At 39.7% G+C, this 22,834-nt stretch overlaps 1 protein-coding gene across 1 annotated transcript; it reads right to left on the bottom strand.

Moving 5' to 3' along the window:
• Nucleotides 1-508: 508 nt before the first annotated feature.
• Nucleotides 509-15,372, bottom strand: C1QTNF3 (C1q and TNF related 3). Its single transcript, XM_042825862.1, has 6 exons — nt 15,085-15,372; nt 10,076-10,187; nt 7,850-8,004; nt 3,777-3,906; nt 2,347-2,446; nt 509-668 (listed from the first exon to the last, which is right to left on the bottom strand). The coding sequence occupies exons 1-6, from the start codon at nt 15,370-15,372 to the stop codon at nt 509-511; spliced, it is 945 nt and encodes a 314-aa protein (XP_042681796.1).
• Nucleotides 15,373-22,834: the final 7,462 nt, after the last annotated feature.

Below are 22,834 nucleotides of genomic sequence, written 5' to 3'. Positions count from 1 at the left end.
ATGGAAATGCAATAAAGCTGAATCCTGGACCTCTTTATTTTCATGGGTTTTTTTTATGTGTAAAGTTAATTCTAGTCCAGTAAAAATGTCTTCCTTTAAAATTGGTCTCAGCTGAGCCTACTTATAATCCATTCTGGCCTGGTTCCATGCAAGTTTAAATGAACACACTATTCCAAAAAAAAAAAAAAAAAAAAAAAAAAAAAAGTATCAATTTCTCAATTCCTGGTATATACTTTAGTTAAGTATATTTACAGACAAAATTGGCTTTATTGAGCAAACTGCTCTCTAAATTACTGAAGCTATTTTGCCTTTGTTTTTCTCTTTGAAGAAAAGAGCAATAAAAATTGTGTTAACTACCCAATGTATCCAGCTCATCTCTGATACGGGAATAGCAATGCACTGCATCAAAACAAGCCTTCCTGACCTATACAGTTCCACAGTCCAGAAAAGAAATGCAGTTCCAAGAAGAAGCTTCTTCACATAAACAGCTATTTGGCTGTTTTCTTCTTTACTTGGTTTCAAAAAGAAGAAACCCAGCAAAGGTGGAGAAACGTTGGTGGTCCCCATGGAGAGCTCCATTTCCCATCCGCAGCCAAACTTCATCTCCCTTGGCAAGTTTCAGCACAGCGCTGTTTCCTGAGGTGTCTGCCTTCCCTTTTGATTCATAGCTGAGGATGAACATTTTAACAAGTCAGTTTTTCTTTGTCGGCAATGATCAAGGAAACAATTAAAAAAAAAAAAAAGTTAATCCAAGGAAGCACATTAAGACTTGCCACTATTGAACTTTTGGAGGTTTATTTATTTATTTATTTTGCATTTGATCTCTAAGTCAAACATTGCACCTTACCTAATTTCATCATTTCTTTCAAAAATTCTGGAATTCTGAAGGTTTAAATTACATATTTTTCCTTCATAGGTTATGAGTTTTTACTATTTAAAATAAACTTATCCTCACCCTTTGCAACACTGAATTTTCTTAGATGATCTCTCTTTCCGTGCGATTCATCACAATCAAATTTAAATGCCTCAAGGTTGGAAGTCTCATGTGAGCTGGTTCTCTGTACTTCTTGCAAGGCAGCAGGTAGACAGGGTACTCAAATCACCTTGAGGACTTTTGTTGAAACACAGATGCGTTTAATGTGGGCTAACCCAACTATTCCTTTGATTGTTGGCTCTCTTTCCCCCACCCTTTGCCTTTTCTAGATTCAATGCTTTAGGGAAATAATAGGGTGCTTTTTGTTTTGCAGAGAAGATCTGCTGGGAATAAAGTACAAGGGGAGAAGGATGCAGGAACATGGTCTCAAGTTGTGCCAGAGGAGTTTTAGTTTGGATATCAGGAAACACTTCTTTACAAGCACTGGAATAGGCTCCCCAGGAAGGTGGTTGAGTCACCATCCCTGCACGTATTTAAAAACCATTTGGATGTGGTGCTCAGGGACATGATTTAGAAGAGGATTGTTAATTAGGATAGTATGGTTAGGTTGTGGTTGGACTTGATGATCTTTAAGGTCTTTTCCAACCTGAGCAATTCTATGATTCTAAGTACCCTTTGGTTGGCCTTTGTTACTGGCCATTGAAGAAGTCTAGACAGCTTAAGTAGAGCTGCTCTCATTGTAAGTGCCTAAAATGCATTGTGCCGAGTCTAAGCTTTTGTGTATGCTTTATCAGGTTTCAGAGATAAACTGGATTTTGTCTCCAGACTTCTTATTGATATTAATCAAATAACATTTTTTCAAACACTTTTTTTGCACCTGTCCTCTTGGCAATAAGCTTCTTGACCTGGTCGATATAGAAGATATTAAGTTAAAAGTGAATCTTATTCTTCTTGAATCTTCAAGAAATACATACAGCTTAGAAAATTTTTGTTCAAATTGTATTAACAAAGCCAGTAAATGGAACACCCTTGCTTCTTACTTGTCTTCACTACTGCTCTCCACCTTTACAGTAAAGTGCTTTCCCTTACCCTTCCACAAGACTATTTTTAGTTGCTGAACATTTCATTACACACTTTCACTGAAAGAAAAAAAAAAAAAGAGGGTGAAGATATGTTTTAGCAGAATGATAGTATTCTACCAGTAGACTCCAATCTGACTTGCAGTGAGAATTCATTTTCCCTTAGCAGTGAGGAACTTCTGATTAAGGATCATTTTCCAGCCTTGTCTCAGGGACAGATGCTGTGTAAATTTGCAAGTTGAGGAGGGCAAAATGTAATATTTTTCCTTAGTTTGTTATCTCACCCTGTGATATTTCTTCAAAAAAGAACAAGTTTGTGTTTTGAAATGTGAGCATGTATTCACATTGATGCAACTGTATTGTGCTGAGAAAATGTCATAGTCGTCTACTTACCTATACAAGCTGAATACTGTGTTGCCATTATGCATCAGGTACACATACACTTCCTCCACATCTTCATGTTTCATCATATTGAAGGTGAAGAAATACACCCCTGAAATGATTACCAAAGTATTTTCTTCATAGGGGGAAGTAGCCACTCTACAGACTACTTCTTGCTTAGAAAAAAAAAAAAAGCAGCTGAGACCAAAATTACTTCAGTTTTTTCAGTGGGCATTTTGCTCTGCTTGCAGCGAAACCAAAACCTGGTTCATTTTTGTTCTACATGTGTTGGGGGTTAAGCCATGTCCTGTTCCAAAAGAATGACTTTACTTGAACACAGATGGACTGCCCATCCCTTCCATCTGACTGAAAGTGAAATTTCCCAAAGGCTGAGTGTAGTGATTTTTCTTTCCCATTCTTTTCCTTGTTTTCATGTTCCTGCCTACTCCTGAAAGGGCTCAGTCTTGGAGGCCATCAGGTAGCCAGCACGCCACCAGGACCACTCAGGGCATGAGCAATTGTAACAGCACTCACTGCTGCACTCCTGGTTGTAATGCATCCTGTGCAATGCACTACTTTTTCTGCTTGCACAGCAGGTCCCTCTCTATCATCGTTCTGAGCTATTTCATTTCTGAAAGGTACCAACAGTATTACTAGAGCAGCTCTGTTACGTATCAGAAGCTTTACAAAATGCCTGCAGGAGGGAGGCGTACCTTCTTTTGCTTGAACTGTAGTTTGGTAGCATCGGCCCTACAATGGGGAGCTTGCAGCATGCATCAAAGTTGTTGAACAGGTCAAAGTTTATTAATTTCCACACACATTTTTGAGTGATTCTTTGTAGAGCTAGGAGTTGTATTGAATGATCCTTATGGGTCCCTTCCAACTCAGGTTTTTATGGTTCTATATACTAACCATAATATTATTGTATATATATATGTATATATATATATATAAATAAATAATATATTATATATAATATACCTTATTATTATTATTATATACCTTATTATTAATAATATTATTATATATAATACTAACCTTAATATTGTATTAAAAAAGCAGTTGGCAGGAAAATCACCTATGGTTCTAAGCGCCAGTAGGACAAGTGGCACAGCAAGCTTGGAGGGCCTGACTTCCATTAAATGTAACATTAAGTGTCATAACTGTAAGTAGATGAATAAAAGGGTGAGAAAGGCCAGATGGAGGAAGATGGTCTTAGTCTTCACTTACTATTGTTCTCCCTCCTCCATCTCCTCTTGATGGCTGGCAAGCCTTCTGTTGACTTACTCAGTTTCCAGTTTCATTTTCCTGAAAGCAGGTGGTAATCACTTTCCAGAGTAAGTCTGATCTTGTGCTAACTCGGTACTGCTTTCTCACTGTTACTGACCATGCTTTTCCCCAGAGGTCTGAGAATTACAATCTTTTGTTTGGCAAATACTCACCATTCACTGGAGCACCAAATCTCCCAGTCATTACATCAAAGAAATTCCCAACATTAGTTTCAACACTACTGAAGATGATCCCACTGTTCTGGTTGCTGAAGTGAGTAGCCATGGAAGCCATGAATGCAACCTGGAAAAATGTACTTCTTAGTCAATCATTCATTAAATGTACATGTGTCGAGGAATCAGCTACATTATTTTTTCCTGGATTTGCAGTCTGTTTATTTTCCTGACAGAGATGTTCTTCTAGGGCCTGTTCCAAGGCCATTAAACTCCACCAACAAAACTCCCATTGAAGGAAGTTAGAAGAGTACTAGCTTTCTTAGATTCAATTGGACTATTCATGACTGCAAAGGTAAGTGTATGGGCAAGTGTTTGCAGGGCAGAACCTTAGTTTTAGATTTTATTTACCTTCAAGTCTCTCTAGAATGATGCAATAATCAACTGGTATGATGTTTTAGATAAATGTGAATTAACTGATTTTTATATGCTCCCAAATGTACTTAAGCTGGATATTGCTTTAAATGGAATATGTTAAATAAACAATCTTGGTAGAATCCGTACATGATTGTTACTTGCTAACTACTTTCAAAGTTAAATTAGGCATTTTTATTAGAGATCTTCTAGAAGTTTGGTGGCTGGGATTCAATAATAAGCACCTTTCCTCTCTTGCCCCATATTCCTCAGTCATGACAACAGAGAATGGTAAATATCAAAAGAAGAAATTGAGAACTGTGGTTCTCACTTTTTGCAGGGAGGTATATAGGCTGTGAATTTTTTTTCTTAGGAAGCAGTGCAAAACCTCCCACATTGGACAATTCAAATTACTTCAGTAAGATACCAAGGTACAACCCATGTGTTGCATGGGGGAGCAGAGGGTTATCTCTTTTGTCAGTCTATAATCCCCCACCTGATTGTCAGTAGAAAGAATACAGGCAGAATTGCAGCATCTGCATGCTGGAAAGTCATATGGTGACTTAACGGACACTTTATTCCTCTCTCTTAATTTCTCTGAAGAAAAATTAGAAGAAGAGTGTTCAATTACAGTTGTTAAGTGCTCCCTACAATAACCAATTTTTAATGAGATTCCAGATAAACAGTTATTAAAAAACAAGAAGAAAAAAAAAAAAAAAACAAAACAAAGAACAACAACAAAAAAAAAACACCCAAAACTTTTGATTTCAAATCCAAATGAGAAATGAGGTGAAATCAGATGCCAGTTCTGATCCAACAATGGAAATCATTAGCCATTTTCTTAGAAATATAAGGACCTCCAGGTGTGAGCTGAAAGCTTGGGCTGATTTTCTTTATCCTTATACAGGTACATTTTCTCTGACAGTAAACGGTTACGTTCTTGCTTCTCAGCCAGGTTCACATCAAAGTTCATTCTATGTTAAAGCAAAGCAGCTGTAATGGCTGTAAATGGAATTTATTACTCTTTGTTCAGATTCCATTTCACTCTCTCTCTAACCCCAAGGTACTTTTCTGGGCTGATCAGAACAGCTGAAAAAAATGTCCTTTCTCTGTGTCTCATTGTGAAATGCAAGTCTTTCAAAGTAACTCTGTACTTAAACCAGCATTGTATTCAGAAGTCTTTTTACTCTTCCTCTCCTCTCTCCAGCGTTCTTAAGCATGATGTTAACAAAAAATTATGTACTCTACTCTATAAAGAATTTTTAAGCACATCTATCAAAGAGTGAATAACTTTTACCTTAAAACAGTTATTGCAATCTGAGCCTTTGTTATTCAAGCCATTTCATTATTCAATTTATAACTAAATTACTACCACTGTCTTATATAAGAAAAATACTGATAGCTCATCTTAATATTACAAAATGATCTATGTTGAACATAACTGCAACAAATATGTTTTCAAAGATATTCAGCTATAATGTTAATTCCACTTGCTTTTTAAAGATTGCTAAGATAATTATGCTGTATTACAAATGTCTATTAGTTTTGGAAACTGTTTTCATTTTCACTATTTTCTTTTGTCAGTTATCCCATCTTTCTGCAACCTAGGGCTGAGAATTCAAGTATAAATAACACCAAGAAATCTGAAGTCATTTTCCCGCATTGCACAGGTTGGTTATACTAGTGATTCTGCTGTTAATTTGCATAATCTTAATGAGGTTGTAAAACAGATATGAATGACTTTTATTTGGAAAAACACATAACACATTTCAGGTAAAACCTTTTCAAGTAGATTTTCAAGTAGATCAGAGCTTCAGTTTTGCCCAAAGTCAGAGGATTTTTAAGTGGAATTAATTTTTCTGTACATTTGCTTTATCCCAATTTTGTACCTTCAGCGGTGAACAGAGTTTGGGGGTATGAATCAGCTCAAGACTAAGACACTTCCATTTGAGTATGTACATGTGAGCAAGGATGTAAACTGTCTTGTAATTGCTGGAGATTTTATCTATAGGCTCCTTAAATCTGAAGAATCATATGCCCCAAAACAGCAATGATTGTTAGATGAAGTTGAGTTGTTCTCAATAATAATTCCCCAACAATAATGTAAGTCCCCAATAATTATAAAGGGAGTTTAGATGCTCTCTGCATAAGTAGGTTCCTCAATCTGGATCTAAGTCCAACCATAATCAGTGGCTCACACAAATGCATTTAGAGCCGTATGAAGTGCTTTAGGACTCCCCCTTGTGAGACTGGCTGATCTGACATAAGACCTACAGATGCCACCACAGTGGCAGCTGGAGACTCTAATCCCAAGGCCTTTCCACACACCCAAATCTTGCCTTTAGTAGCTATGCCACTCCACAGACGTACTCAAGTTTACTGCTACTGCTGATGAACTGATCATGTATCTTTACACTGTAGTGTACAGTGTGGACAACTCTTAGAATCCATTTTCAGCTGTAAGCAAGGATCTTAGATATCCAAGTCTCATTCCCTTTTGATTGCCTTAAGAACGGGATTAGAATCATAGAATCATATCATCAAGGTTGGACAAGACATCCAAGATCACCTAGTCCAACCATCCTCCTACCACCAGTATTTCCCCAGTAAACCTTCTCTAAACGTTTCTTGAACACTTCCAGGGATGGTGACTGAAATATCTCCGCGGGCAGCCCACCACTCTTTTAGAGAAGAAATCCTTCCTGATATACAACCTGAACGTCCCCAGGTGCAATTTGAGGCCATTCACTCTAGTCCTGTCTCCCTAGTTACTTGGGGGCAGCAGCTGACCCCCCACCTCATCACAACCTCCTTTCAGCTAGTTGTAAAGAGCTATGAGTTCTCTCCTGAGTCTTCTGCAGACCAGACAATCCCAATCACACCGTCATGACTCTGCTATACTGCAGGTACAAGTATGTGAGCTCTCCACCACCTCCCACATTCCTGGTGGAATGAATGAACTCTAATCTAAAAGCTAGAAGACTAGGTAAAGATAATAATAATAATAATGAGTACAAATATGTCCATCCCTCAGCAGAGCTTATCAGCTCAAACTTGAACTCAGTTTTTAATGCTTCTCTGGATTTTGGATGGCTCATACCTAACAGAGCCCACATGCATCTCGGCATACATAGGATATTGAACCATTGGAAAACACAGATGAATGCTGTGATGAATACCATCCTGCTGAGTGGTATTTTTTGAAACAAGAGGGCTCTGTTCCAAGTTCAAAGGTTTTGACCCAATATTTGGATGATTTGGATATATATACTTCTGTGAGTCTCACAAGGCCTAACTGACTTAAGGAGCATTAGTCTAAGTAACTCCTTTGCTCTTTTCTCTAGGAAGCAGAGAGCTATGTAATATAATGGAGCTTAATAGAAAAAATGTTCATCCTTGTTATTCACCTTTACTCACCCAGATACTGCATTACTGCTGTAATAGGGAGCCATATTTCTTGCTGTTACTTTCATGAATTCTTAGTCTAAAATGGGTAAACTTTGCTGATTTTCTTTTCCAGGAAGATCTGGTGGAGCATATCTGTCAATCATGACAAATGCTACATCTGCCTTTCACTGTGTTCTTTTACAGGTGGATCTCCTTCTCAGGTGTCCTGTACTAATCTCCACTGCAGCAAACGTGAGGCAGATGTTTTGTACCTGTAGCTCTGGAGGGATCCCAGGGTAACCCTTCTCGCCTTTGGGTCCATGATGGCCGCGCTCTCCCCTTGGTCCCATATCTCCTTTGTCTCCTTTCTCACCCTTGGCTCCTTCCTGGCCAGTTGCTCCATTATTGCCATTGTTTCCATGATTTCCTTGAAAGAAATGGACCTTCCTGTTATAACTTCAATCATTTCATGCACGTTAACAGATACTGTATCTGGGTCCTTTTTTAGCAGTTTGCAACACATGCACTTTTCAGTACCGTTGGATAAAGATGAGCATTTTCCAGAAGGATGTACATTGGTGTTTAAGAGTTAATCACCATGTTATCTTGTTATTGCTTTATTAACTGCAGATATCTCAGGTCAGTTGCCTTGCAGGGAAGATGTCCAAGGAGAAGACCTCATAGGACACGAGGCTGGGGTAAAGTGAAGGCCACTGTTGGCTGACGCGTATCAGGTAGTCTGCATTTTCAGTCTTATTTTTCTTGTCTTGTAAAAATATTTCCTATTAATTCAAGGTGACTAGGCTAGGATAAGATAGTTTTGAAAGACATTTTGCTGTCTTTAAAATTTTAAAGCTTAAGGTAACACTTGTTGTGTAACTTTAGCTACAAACTGGCCCATCTGTGCTGAAAATTGGAGGAGCTGTGTTCTTGGTGTGCTGGTTGGCCTTAACAGGTTGGTTGCTTGTTCCTAGGCTTGAAGACAGTGTTTCAGTGAAGCTTTTCTGAGAGGGCTTCTTATAATAGGGGTCATTACAACAAATGCATTTCTGCATCTGCTGTATTACTTCCTCTTGTTTACTGAAGAAATTACTGACCAAGCGTCTATGCATCTGACAAATTTTTAAAATTGGTCAAGATAACAGACTAATTATTATGCCTGCCTAAAGCAAGAGCTTGATCTTTCAGTTAATTACTCAGAGGATTAATTAGTGTCATCAATGATCTACCTGAATTTAAATTATGTTCTTTGTCACTCTCCTTGTTTTCTAATTAGTCACTTTAGTTAGGAATTTTCAAGAATGGTGTTGTTGAGAGCAAATCTGAGTAAGTGATTCTTCAAAGTTGTTGTATTAGGAAAACGACTTCAAATAAAATGTCTGAATGACAGAAGAATAGAAGCAATTTTTGTTTGGGAAATCAATAACTCCTCTAAATTACAAGATTGATCCTTTGTGTAACAAGAGAACCACTTCTCTAACAGCTCACAACAGAAGTGTACAAACAATACTTGATTCAATCAAGAGAAAAACAGCTGTTGCCCTTCAGCTTAAGTGTGCAGTGATAGGAAATGCAGCAGTTGAAGGAAATAGAGAAATTCCAAACTGCAGAGGGATACGATGGGCCTTACAATTCTGGCATCCTTTGGTAGAAAGAGAGTGTGTCTGAGTTACACATTCATATGAGGAAAAGGGAACGGTGGACTAGGCTGCGTCTCAATATTTCAGCTGGCAGCCTTGAAAGTGTGGTGTAATAAAAAATAGTGTGCTGCTCCTAAGAAGTTTGCTTTCAACTGATACAAAACGCATAAGAGGTTTCATCATTTCATTAATGTTATCTATCTGCTTTAGGGATGGTAATTTTCAAATCCCTACCCCCAGTAGCTTCTGTAATGAACATAGACTAACATAAGCTATCTTTTTCCTTTTATGGGCCCTTCTTTTTTTTCTAGGTGAAACTATAAATTCTTATTGTGTACCATGTTCTTCTGTGTGCATATTTTGCCTTAAAAAAAGTACTTTTTATTATGGAAAAATAAAACAAGCAAGAAAGAAATGAAGAAGTTTCAGTGAAAGAATAGGGGTATGTGTGTCTCTGTAGAAATTTGGCTAGCAGTGTGCCTGATGAAAACATCTCCTGAATACAGAACAAAATAGCATTACAGGATAGTCAGAGTGAAAACAATAATCAACTCCAGGAAATAAGTTGTTCCAGCTTTAATGGAAGCTTCATGCTACTTTAAGGAGAAAAAATAATTTGGCCTAGAAATGCAATGAAATTGCTTTCAACATGAATTTGTGAAAGCTGAATTTTATTATCAAATGTTTTTTCACTAGAAAAATCTTTAGAGTCTGTCCCCTCAGGAAATTATAGAAAAGCTTGCTTCCAAATCCATCCCCTGATACGGATTTGGATCATTCTGTAGTACTCCACAGACTAACCTGAAATTTGTAGCCTAAAATTAGGTTGCTCAAAAATCCATTAAAGTGCATCGTTACCTGGCATCCCAGGGGGTCCAGGAGGTCCTGGGGGCCCTTGGTAGAGTCGAACTCCAAAGTCACCGCGGCAGCAGGAGCTACAGTCTGGATTCTGTGGTCCAGTCTGGGGGGGCTAAGGGCACAAAAATAAGCTTTAAATAACTCATTCATGGAGTAAATTGATCATGTGCATGTCAGACACAGGCTCTTCATTATGTAGACTCTGCATATATGCTGCTTTTTAAAATGCTTATCTGGACTGAAATCTGCTATACTTGGGTTCTCTCCAAAAATGTTATTTTCAAAAGATTTAAGGGAGAAAAAAAAAAAAGTTAAGTCAAGTAATGGGGGTTTTGAAAATAAGATAATACCAAGTGATGAAAGCTAGATTAACATTTCAGTTAGGCATCAATACTACTTTTTGCTGATCCCACATTTCAGCTGACCTTTATTGACAAACAGGACTTTAGGCAACAAGTGGTAAGAAAAAAGGGATTTCAGTTGGCCATCAGCTATGATCCTCTGCTAAGCATTAAGGAAATTGGGTCAGACTGCTAGAAAGACATTAAAAATACACAACTCTTAAAGTCCTCAGTCTTGTGTATTTGCCAGGTATTTAAGTTGGGGAACCTAAAGAGTTACCAAGCTATGAGACAAAAATTTGAAGTGACTGCAACACCTGGTATCAATGGCATTTGATTATTAGCAGTTGTGGATGCTTGTCTCTAACCAGTTTGTATGATAAAAGTAATACAGCAATATAAATAAACTAATAGGTTAAATATACACAGCTCAGTTTCTGTAATAGTAGTTTGATAACAGCTTTATTTCAGTATTCTTTAATTGCACCCTGCTGTTTTTATTTCTATGGAGTCTCGTTCAATCCTGGTTAGTTTTCATTGTAGTGATTTAGTGGTCACAAAAGCTTCTGATGGCTCAGCTGAGGCAGATGTCCTGGATTTTATTTCTCTACATCTTCATTCTTCCTGTTTTGTTGCTTTTTCTTAACAATTCTTTGCTACTATCCAGAGTCACAAATGTGCAGTTCTTAAATTCTAGAGGGCAGTAATTCCAACTGCACCTTTTTTCTCAGCATTCTACTGTTTGTCTTCCTTTTCACTTCCTTTGCTTTCTTTCCATTCCATTCCTCTCTGTCATCGTCTAATGACTTGCTTAATGCAGATCTATTGGTTTAACAGCCAATTAGCCTCTGGTGAGATGAGAACTGCCAAATGATCATACAGATATGCTGTATTTCTGCCCTCAATGTCACCAGCTGGATTTGAAATACTGAAGTTTTATGTCCATGTTTTGAAAGCATTTAAGAAACCCCCCTGAATTCATACTCAAAATTCATTAATTTCAAGAGGCTTTAAAATTTATGTCACTGATACAGAAAGTTACCTTTCATGCCACCAAAATATTGCTTGCCACAGACATGTGCCCTCCATAGCTGGAACCACTGCCAGTGGAGCTCTCATGGGAATAGAGGCTAATCTGACAGCTCAGCAGATAAATATACTCATTATTCACAGACTTATAGAAATGTTAATAATTGCAGTGGACAAAAGGGCTTTGGATTTATATAATGTTGGTCAACACTTTGCTTTTTCACTTTTATTCTGGGTAAAGTCTATGCAGTATGAGAAAAATGAGTTCTACCTGTTTGACTGTCTGTTCCTGGAGAGCCTGTATCTCTCCTATCTCTTCTTATGAAGAGTAGAACAGATAATCACCAGGCACAATGATCAGACATTTCTGAATATGAGAGAAGTGACTGCTTTCAACTCATTTTCAGTCCTCGAAGGGTAGTTGAGAGGATGGGAACTGTGCAAACGTTTTGCACCAGCAGAATAAAGTGTTTGGCTGACAGCAAAATCTCCAGCTTTTTCTCTGATAGTGCTTGATATTCAAGTTAAATGAAAAAGCCAACCATATAGACGTCTGCCAAGTGCAAATAATTGTGATCAGCCTAGAAATATCCAAATAGTTACAACTGTGTTTTATTGCTATGTGAAATCACAAGCTCCCCAAAATGAAATACATGTGTCAGAAAGCCTCACTTCAGGCATGTGAGTGTCTCTGCACGGGTAAGATTTGTTACGTTACACAATGCACTGAAATTCTGACCAAATGGTATTAGATTACCAGCAATGTTATTGTGAAATAGACAATAGTGCTGGTCATAGCCAAAGCCTGTTTTGATATCATCTCTCCAAAGACTCAACAGGTTATTACATGTGCAGAAAGGCAAGTTCTGCCAGTCTAGTTATGCTTGGGCAGTCCCACTGACTTATAAATAAACACTTATGCAAGCCATAAAGAAGTACTGATTTATTAACTTTACTAATTCTTTGACTAGGAGGAAAAAAATGTTCACAATCAACTGCCAAGAACAATGAATTTTGAGGATACTTTTTAAATCTCTGAAATCAGAGAACTAAATGAAAGCTACAGTTCAAAGAAAAGCCTGTGCCTAATGTAAAAGTACACTCAAGTGGGACGTAGAGGTTAATTACAGCTTACTTGCCAAAGGTGTCCTACGCAGCCATTTCCACATAAATTTTATAGCACAATGAATCTTTGGCATTGCTTTCAGAACATAAATATGATTTAGAGGCTTTTGAAATGTATCTGCTACATCACTAACCTAAAACAGATAGAAAGCTGGAAACAGTGATAGCAGGGATATTTGCTGATTTTTCTAAAGTTTTGTATGTAGAAGGCAGTTTTAGACAGCAGATGGTTTATAAAATTCCCTTAATTTAAACTTATGAACTGATCATAATTGGAGATTTAGTTCTTTTTACTTCCTGATTAATTTTACGGGTTTCTGTTATGCTGTCTAAGATAATGCAGGAGACAAGTAATGTACAGCCACTGCTCTTGGCTCCTGTTCCAAATACATAATAGCATGCCTGTGTGGGCACCAGAGTTCTCTGTGCTACTTCTCTAGCAATGAGGTAAGAAAAACACCAGCATTTGAGGCAAAACACCAGTATCTTGTATAGTACCTGGAGGTTTTCAAGGAGCAGTCTCAAAAAGGAGAAATGTCTCTCCGTTCATTGAGTTCTCATGTTTCAGAAAAGCATATTTTTCATGAATTACTGGAAGTACAGAAACTGGCTTCTTAAGCAAATGCTACTGTTTCAGTGCCACATCACGGAACAGGATCTTTACTATACTTTAGCAAGAGTTCTCCAGCCACAGCTGAGATAATCAAGAAAGTAGGGACTTAGGAGTGAAACCTTTGACTTCACTGATTGGCTGTTTCCAGCAGCTGCCAAACAGTTCTTGGGGAAGGAAGAGGTTTCAAGTTAGAATATGTCCTTTCTGTCTTTTTTCCTCCGCTGCCTGGAAACCCCTGGAGTCTCAAGATTGAAAATACCTATTGCATCCACTCCACGATGGATTAGCCCTGTCACGTATCTGCTAGAACTCCATTTCATTTCAGTAAGCCAAAAGTTGCATCATTTCTCCATCATTTCAAAAGATTGCTTCCTAGAGAGGAGGCTGGCAAGTAAATGACTGTCATCAGCTGTGCTCAGACTTGCTGGACTCAATTTTAATGTCACAGTTTCTTCTAGCAGAAAACAACTTCATACAGGTACTAAACTCTGGTACAAGAGACACATGCACCCAGAAGCAGTGGAATCTATGGTGATGGAAAATTTTACCTTTAAAAAATCATTACATTGCATTAAATCTTGCTTTATCTGATATTTTGTTAGCAACTGTCTATAACTACCAGCAACAAAGAGTCTATAGTATGCAAGTGCACAATTCTCTGTGCACTTAAGACAAACACACATACATGCCAACTGACTCATTGTACAACATAGCCTACTGATTACATTGTTTGTATGTTGCAAATGTCATTCAACATGCCAACGGTCAAATGTCTTTCTTACCAATTGCACTAGAAGAACATAAAATTCCTGTGCAGGAAATATGAAGTGCAACTACAAAATTTAAAGACAAGGCATATAGTGGTGTAGTAAACTCATGCTCATACTCTGATGTGCTTCAGTCACTTAAGCCTAAAAAGGGGTTAAAATCAAATTTCCTGTCTGTTTATCATGAAGCAGATTGAGGAGTAGGTTGTTATTCAACACTTGTCTGTCTGTCCATGGTTTTTGGAATTCAAAATATCATGGTTTGATCTAAAAGAATTTTAAATCACAAATGAGAAAAAGTGAGCTGTACAGGACCCAACGTTGATATCAGTAATAAGAACAAAACACTCACATTCTTGTTATTTCTAAAAAGTACCAATTAACAGAATTTTTTTTTAGTAGCATTTTGTTGTGCTAGAAAAAGCTTCTACCCTTCAGATTTTTCTTTTGAATGTAGATTGCAGTATTTATGTATAATCAAACTGTTCAGTTTGCTGTAAGCTGATGACTGTAATATCCAAATTGCCATGTAAAAGGCATAAAACACCCCCGGTTTAAAAAGCAATTGCTGCAGTTGATTTTAAAAGTTTCATTCAAATCCAAATCTTTTCCCCATCAAAACTAAGTTGTTATATGTAATTACTAAAGCTACTCAGATCTCAGACACAAGTACCTGTGGGTTTTTTTCAAACATTCCTTCTGAATTGTAATTCTGACTACTCAGAATTTTGTTATGTTTGTCTCAATATATGACAAATATGATTTTCAAGTTTCATTCTCTGCTAGTTGAATCTTTGCAAATACCTCTAGAAATTCTTTAATTTTCCTCCAAAGCCAAATCAGTTGATCGATTCTGAAACTTTAATATATTAAGCAAGTAACAGCTTGAAAAGGTTAAGAGGCTTTATCTGAAGTTTCAGCCAAAGAGGGCTTCTATCTGTGTTATTACCATCGTCCCCAAATACACTGTCGACTCTCCCAGCTCATTTAAAAGTTGTATTAAGCAACCCAGCAGAATACAGACCATTATACAGCTGTAATAAAATTCATTTCATAAATATATTATTAGTAATCTTAAAAAAAAAAAAATCTCATTAGCTGTAAAGTTATCTTTAGAAGATTAATTCAGAGTACCTGGACTCTATCTGAGGTAGTCAGTTCTACATCATCTACCTCTGGTCTCAGAACATTTTGGTCTGTAGAAGAGCTATTAGCAACAGTCCACTCTATAAGTTGACTCCGCTGTTTCAAAATTTCCCTGCTTCTGGAACCTTTGTGGCCAGTCTGGTGGTGACTTTGCAATACTTTGGCCACTGGTTTATAAGATCTTCTGCTCACCTCCATGTATTCATCTTGACACAGGCAAAATGGAAGAAAAAATAAAGCCAGCAGATGCCAAGTGATGAAATCCTTCTCTGCCATGTTATTCAAAATAATTTCTCAGGAGTCCAGCAAAAGTCTTGCAGAAGGAGAGTTTCTTTGCTGCACCAGGAGTTATGTAGTCCTTTCAGCTATCCCACTCGTAAGCCTGGCACTGAGACCAGTACCAGGTTTTATACTGTTGTGCGTAATAAATAAAACTGAAAATGCCAAAGTGACAGGATACTTCATCCAAAATCAGTCATGCTCCTTTAAACAAACCAGGCATTATTCACCACTTCACCACCACAAGGAAAATTGATTTGTATGCTGGAAATGGCCACAGCATTTAACGGACTCCCATGGTTCCTATTTGGGGGCATTAAAAAATGTAGCACCTTTTCTTTGGCATGTTTCTGTTTAAGTGTGAAAAAATGTGATGGAAATGGAGAGCATGTGGCTAATGGTTTACGTTCCCTGATTAGACATGGAAAAGCTGTGAATTCACACTCTAAAATGTCTTTTGGACACAGTCACCTTCCTCTTCTGCCAGGAAATTTACACACACAACTGCGTCAGCCCAGTCTGAAAAATCCTTCCAAGAGCAATTAGGAAACAAAAGCACAAGAGGAGCTTTCGCATATGATTCTGACCCAGTGGCTGTTTCTGACTATGCTTTTCATTCACTAAAAGAAAAATATTGAATTTCTGTCAATTGGCCAATGGTGGAAGCAGACTGGATAAGTAGCTCTGAAAAACTGGGTTGAATTCAGATTTGCAGAGATCCATTTCTCAGTATTAGTTCAACCCACTCAGCCAGGCAGTATTTTTTCCCTTGAGTTTCCAGTGTTTTGCTAAATCAACTGCCAAACCAAATTTTATATCTTCTCTACCAAGTAAATATAAATTTACTGGGAGCTTATTTCAGACTAAATGTATCAAATTATATGTATATAATAATATCCTTTATAATGTTTTCAACCACCCACTAGAAACCAGTAGAACTGCGACAGCTGCAGAGTAAAGTTCTGCAAACGCACACATACATAGGCCCGCACACGTGCACACAACCCTGCTGAGAGCAGGTAGCATCCTGGCCTAGAGAAGACTTCCCCAGAATGCAGCTACAATACCATCACTGAATGCATCAGTCCCACGGGGCAATGGACTGGCTCATAATGAAGTTGCTCAAGGTGAAGCACACTGCCTAGCATTTGGACCATTGCACAGCAAAGCATCCTGTTGAGTCCTGAATTTCTCCGTAGAAGGAGACTCCACAACCTCTCCGGGCAGCCTCTTCCAGTGCTCTGTCACCCTCACAGTAAATAACGTCTTCCTAATGTTCATGTGGAACTTCCTGTGTTCCAGTTTGTGCCCACTGCCCCTTGTCCTGTTGCTGGGCACTACCAAGAGTCTGGACCCATCCACCTGATATCTGTTTGCTAGATATATTTATGAACAGTGACAACACCCCCCCTCCAACTCTTCTCTAGGCTGACCAGCCCCAGGTCTCTCATCACTTTCCTGTGCAGGAGATGCTCCAGGCTCCTCATTATTTTTGCAGACTCTGCTGGACTCTCTCCAGCAGTTCCCCATCTTTCTTGAACTGGGGAGCCCAGATCTGTACAAGTACTCCAGATTTGGCCTCACCAGGGCAGAGTAGAGGGGGAGGATCACATCCCTGGACCTGCTGGTCACGCTCTTTTAAATGTGCCCCAGAATACCATTGGCCTTCCTGAGCACGAGGGCACACTGCTGGCTCATGGGCAACCTGTCACCACCAGGACCCTCAGGTCATTCTCTGCAGAGCTCTCTCCAGCTGGTCGACCCCTAACCTGCACTACACTACTGGCATTCCTCCCCAGGTATAGAATCTGCCCTTACTGAACCTCAGAAGTTTCCTCACCGAATTCTGGGGAGGTGTCAGCACTGACATGTGCTTGGCCTCTCTCAGCACTGACCTATTCCTGAGCACTCTCCTCTGTTATTTGCTGTTTAGCAATCCATAGGGAGGAGTGTGGGGCTGTGCTGATCCCCAAAAAGGCATTGCCAGCCCCCATGGACATGCAGAGACCTACTACAGACAGCACAGGACTGTCACTCAGGGCTGCCCGGAATGAAGGCCATCAGATGAAGTTCTTCCTCATTTTCTCCTCCACTCAGCTCATAGTTATTTCAGTTCACAGGTTTGGAAGGTAGGGGTGTGTCTCCTGGCTTTATACTTTTGCATTTATCTCACTCATTTTGAAGTTCCAATCACAGGAATTTTAATTCAATCTCTATGAAGTTTTGGATTCTAAAGCTAGATGTTCAGGATCACAAAAAACACTTTGCAGATTAGCCCTTGAGCCCTGCTTCAGTGTGTATTAATTATCTAGATAGGCTTGCAGAATATGGTCCTTAGCTTATGCTTTATGACTACTGAAAATCCCTATTTGAAAAAATTGCAAATATTTCAGTTATTTAACTAGGCAAGGTAGAATGGAAAGGAATTTACTGGAAAGTTAAACAAGTCTTCTCTAAACACCATTCCAGACTTTTGAAGATGGTGCCACCAGGAGGAGGTTTCTTTTTCAAGGAGATAAGACTTTCACGGTAGGAAAGCAGTTTGAAAACCTTGAACTCTTCAGAAATGAGAATGACTCAGAGACAAACATTAGTTTATCTTGGCATTCAATAATTTGATTCAGCAAGTGCTGGGACAGCACTGATATTTTCAGCTGCCGTTAGGGCTTTCATGGCTTTCCAAACTCCGTTCCAGGAGCTTCCTGTGGCAAATGTTTCCAGTATGAGTAATGAATACACACTACACCCATGTCCCAAAGCAAGGAGGAATAAAAGCAGAGATTTGGGCTTTAAAGAACCCATCTATCATTTCATGCAAAAGCTGAAACAAGCGTGTTTCTTGGCAGCTATTAGAAAACATTCCCTTCTTTGCTTTCTAATAGAGTCCACCTGGTTCCTGTCCATCACTGCTCTGGTGGTTTGATGCTACGCATATTTTTTGGTCCAAATTAATGATGGAGTTTAGCCTCTGCTCTTCTTTTTTCAAGCTCAGAATCCGATCTGCAGAAGCTTTGTTGCCCATTGTTTTCCTCTGTGTCTTCAGCAAATAATATCTGACCCACAAAGTCACTGTCTGCAGGCAGAAATTTTGGACTTGGAATTAAAAAGAAATGAAGATACTGATTCTTCCTGGTCTCCAAATAGTGAAAAACACTTGTTCAAATGTGTGAGGAGAATCTAAAATAATAGGACATCAAAATAGCATTTGTTTTTTATTGGAATAAAACACTGAGAATGCTTCACAATGAGAAGAACAGATGCTACTGATATGGAGATGAGAAAAAGACTACAAGGTTGGGTTCTGTGTTTAGCTGTGGGGCCAGCGTGCATTGTAAGAATTCCAAAAAAGAATAGAGAACCCAGCTTCACCATCCCAGGCTTTTCTACGTAAGCTGGAGCGTCACCATAATTGCCTTTCCCCTGCTGACTTGGTTCTCTGAGAGCAGCATCTGCCTCTGTCTAATCATCAGCAGTTTAAGTTGAAGGGAAGAACATATGATCTGTGTATGTCAGATAATTAGACATCAGCTGAACTGATAGGCAAAAGCTGCTGCCACCTTCTCCACAAGGAAAAACACTGCTCCGTGCAGAAGGTGGCCGTTACTACTCTTACCTGTATTGACACTGGGAAAGTAGGTTCTTAGTGAGATTATTATGTAAAACTGTGGGACACCACTTCAAGAGGCAACAAAGTGAAACCATTCTTTTTTCAAAAGCCTGCTCTGACTGAGACAGGGTTGTATCTGCGATTAAACATTAACTGTTCCTTTAATTAGAAATCATTCATTTACAGTGCTAACTCCTTTATACTAGACACAGAGATAATCTGCACCTACTATGTCACAAGTCATCTCCACTGAGCCATATTGCCAGAGCCATTCCACAGATGGCAGGATGAAGGTCCCTCAGCTCCATGCTGCCATAATACACAACTGTCACAGAACTCCTGGCTCCATTACAACTCTCCATTTCCTTCATTCCCAGCGTGCTCCTTGCCCTGCTCTGCTGGGCCGCCAGCTCTCTCCATCTGGCTGGCACTGCTCCTGCAGACACACAGAAGTGAATGCTTCTCTCTCCAGTACCAAAGCACAATGCCTGCAATGCCTGGCACTGTGCCATTCATTGGCTTACTTCTCTATCGGCCATGTTCAAGGTCTGGGCAGAGCTCTCAGAACTCAGCGTGGCTGCAGGGAGAATACAGACTTGCTTTCAGATGGGATTTGTGAGTGTCATCCCCTGGGAGCATGGATGGAAGTTGAAGAGCCAATGAGCTGTGCAGTTGCTTTTCATATTATGTCTTTGAAGCCTTTACTCACCTCTTGTGCTGACCACTGCAAACCCACAGGAGCAAGTGAGGTATTTTCATGGAAGGCATCTGTGATCTGCTCTGTACTTCTACAGGACTTTTGGTCAGCAGCTGGAATTTAGGCAAATCCCACAGACATGAGTTATTCAGGCAAAAGCAGATTCAAGAAGTTTCCAGGCACTATGCATCCAGAAAGGGCTCACACTCACAGACTATGAGGAAAACCTTCTCCATGGTTAAACATATTCTTTTCCTGCAAGCTGGTTCCACTGAACTGTGTGGATGGTGGCAGTGAACCGCCTGGTCTGGGCACATACAAGCTGTACACAGTTCATATTGTTAGGCTGGTTCCCTATCACTAGCTGCTGGAGAAAGAAAGTGGGGCAAATCCAGCTGTGTTATGTGGTTTTTACCCTCATCTGAAGTGGGTGGGTTTGGGAGAGTTGTGGATCTCCCCTAGGTTTGACTTCCAGCAGGAATTCCTTTTGCCTTGTTTGACACTGGCATTTTCTTTTCAGTGTGATCTGAGAGCTTGTGGTGGTTTCCACGGCTGAGTCCTTACTCTCTGCTGATGTCTATCACTCTTTTGGGCAATCTAGGGGGGCTTCCTGAGGGAGATGTGCTGCAGCAGCCCTAAACTGCCTCTCCTTGCACATCACTGGATTTCTTGAAGTCTTAAAAGGCTCCTTCCAACCTCCATGCATTTTTGTCCATTTAGCCTAAGAGGTCAGGGAGGCCACCAACATCACAGATGGATGTCCTAAAAAGTGCAGATCATGGGAGACACAAAGCTGTGGCTTTCCTGGGACTCGATGCATTTTGGGCTCTTACAAAGGGAGGTCCACATGCCCTCAGTGCACCAAAAATGCCTGGTGGGAAAAAACATTCTCCACAATGCTGGTGGTATGACCAGGTCTCCTGCTTCAGGGATTGTCACTACACTTGCAGTGCTCTTCTCAGTGCTAGCAAAAGCCCCTCTGAGTGTCTGCTGGGTGATTAGCAAGGGAAGGTTGGATTTAAGTTACAGATGAGGCATCCCAAAGCATAGTTGACTTGGTACTACATGTACCCAAATGGCTTTTTGCGCTCTCCCTCAGCAATTTTTGGATGCAGCCTGGTGTTGCAGAGATGGGGCAGTGGCTGATGTGTTCACACAAATCATGGGGCAGAGCAGAATTTGTAGGTTCAGGCTGGCTTTGAGATGAGTGTGGTAAGTAAACTCACTGTGAACAGCAACAGGCAGAAGCATGGGCCTGAGCTGCTGGCTCTGAGCAGAGCCACAGTCTGGGTGATCCTCCACTACACAGCACAGCTCTTGTCATTGCAAAGCCTCGCTCCAAAATATGCACTGGTGAAACAGATCTCTTCGCTCTGTCAATGCCATTTCCAAGGATCCGTGACAAACTGGATCAGACTGTCAGCAGTCCCAGACAGGATCACCAGGTGGTTTATTCAAGTCTCTTTCAAACTTGAATAAATAGATTTCACAGTGATGATATGGCCCCAGTGGTGGAATAAATACTACAGTGTGATAAGATTTTTCCAGTCTGCAGTTCATCAATTATACGTCTCTAATTGCAGTGCCAGAGCACAGCGACTTCCAAGAAACTGGGGCAGGGAGAAAACAGACACGGTGCCAAAATATGGCCATGGTCAACATTTTTGTCAGGAATGGATATCCTGGTTTGGATTAAATGGGATCTAACCTGAATCATTGGCTCTATCTTAATTCACCTTTTTCTCAAGTTTCAAATTGCTTAAATTTATTATCTGAAATGTGCTCTTCTCTGCAATTCTCTTTTCTGGACAGGACCAAATGTGTAACGGCTAAAATACCACAGGAACAACTGCTCATTACTTTAACCACGCCACAGGAAATAAGGAATATCTTGTGAGAAATCCTTCTCTGATTGCATCCCCAGCTTGAGTTCTACATATGCAGCTGATGTGAGCAGTTCATATAAGGTATGCTGCTTTTGGATGGGAAGCTGAGGCACATCTCAGGCCCACTGTTACCCAAGACTCTTCTTCTGGACTGCACAATGATAGGCATAAAGATAAAATGCTCTCAGCATGCCCCAGTATCCAGGAGAGGCCAAGAATAAACTGTGCAACATTCATCCATGGTCTCTAAAAGGAGTTGCTTTGGTGACATGATCTCATATCAATCTTTTTTAATGATGAAGATTTATAAGACAGATCAAAGACATATCAAAAACATATCAAAGACATTATATCTTCAGGAAACTGTGATATCAGGTGAAAAATGGGGGCTTGTATAGATCATCAACCTCTTCCAGGAATTCTTCCTACCCTACTTGAACACCGGAACAGTCTTATTCACGATCTTTTAACCCAACAAGATCTGATCACAGGGATAGTTCCTGACTGTTCACATCAGATTATTAAAGTCTTTGCTCTATGCTTTTATTGACGTGCAGAGGTTCAAGAATGAGGCTGTGGTTCAAGCATTAGGAAAATGCCAGCAAGGCAGCACCAAAACTCTGGATTACATCCTTCTGGGAAGCCCAGCAGAAATCTTTAGGAGATAGGTCCAGGTGAAGGATTGTGAATGCACCATGTCCAGGCTCCAAAATGAGAAAACCTGAGTCAGCGTGCTTGGGTCACAAATCACTTCATACAATGTCATTTTGGAAAGAGAAGGGTGTCCATCAACAACTTATTTTCTGATTTTCTGAACTACCTGCATCTGCTACCAACACTACATGCTCTGAATGGACTGTCTTGCAAGGAGCTAAGAAACCAGCCCTAGAAAGAGGGAAGATGGTCAGGCTTGTCTAACCAACACGACCCAGATGCCAAACTACCATGCAAACTCAGTGAGAGCAGTGTGCTGCAGGACTAGCTCTTTTCTTCACTTCTTCCCCTTAAAAATGTTATTTGACAAATGCCCAATCCACAGACATCTGTTTACCCCAGAAAAGGCAAAAAATGGCACTTTCATGAATCAAGAGGGACATCTGGGACAGCATGACATAGAACTTATTAATTCTCATTCATTGCCTGCCTGTGTGAGCTAAAAATATTTTTAAAAACATATGCTGCAATAATAACTGGGAAAGAGCCACTTGGACTGAAGGGAAAAGTGAGTTCTCTTACGGAACTGGCAGCCCTTGGTGGGTAAAAGCCCTG

The sequence above is a fragment of the Centrocercus urophasianus genome, unplaced genomic scaffold, assembly GCF_019232065.1.
Source record: "Centrocercus urophasianus isolate 14NV4802_14NV808 unplaced genomic scaffold, USGS_Curo_1.0 seq_25, whole genome shotgun sequence".
Classification (NCBI taxonomy): domain Eukaryota; kingdom Metazoa; phylum Chordata; class Aves; order Galliformes; family Phasianidae; genus Centrocercus; species Centrocercus urophasianus.
This window is presented reverse-complemented; position numbering and strand designations above follow the sequence as displayed.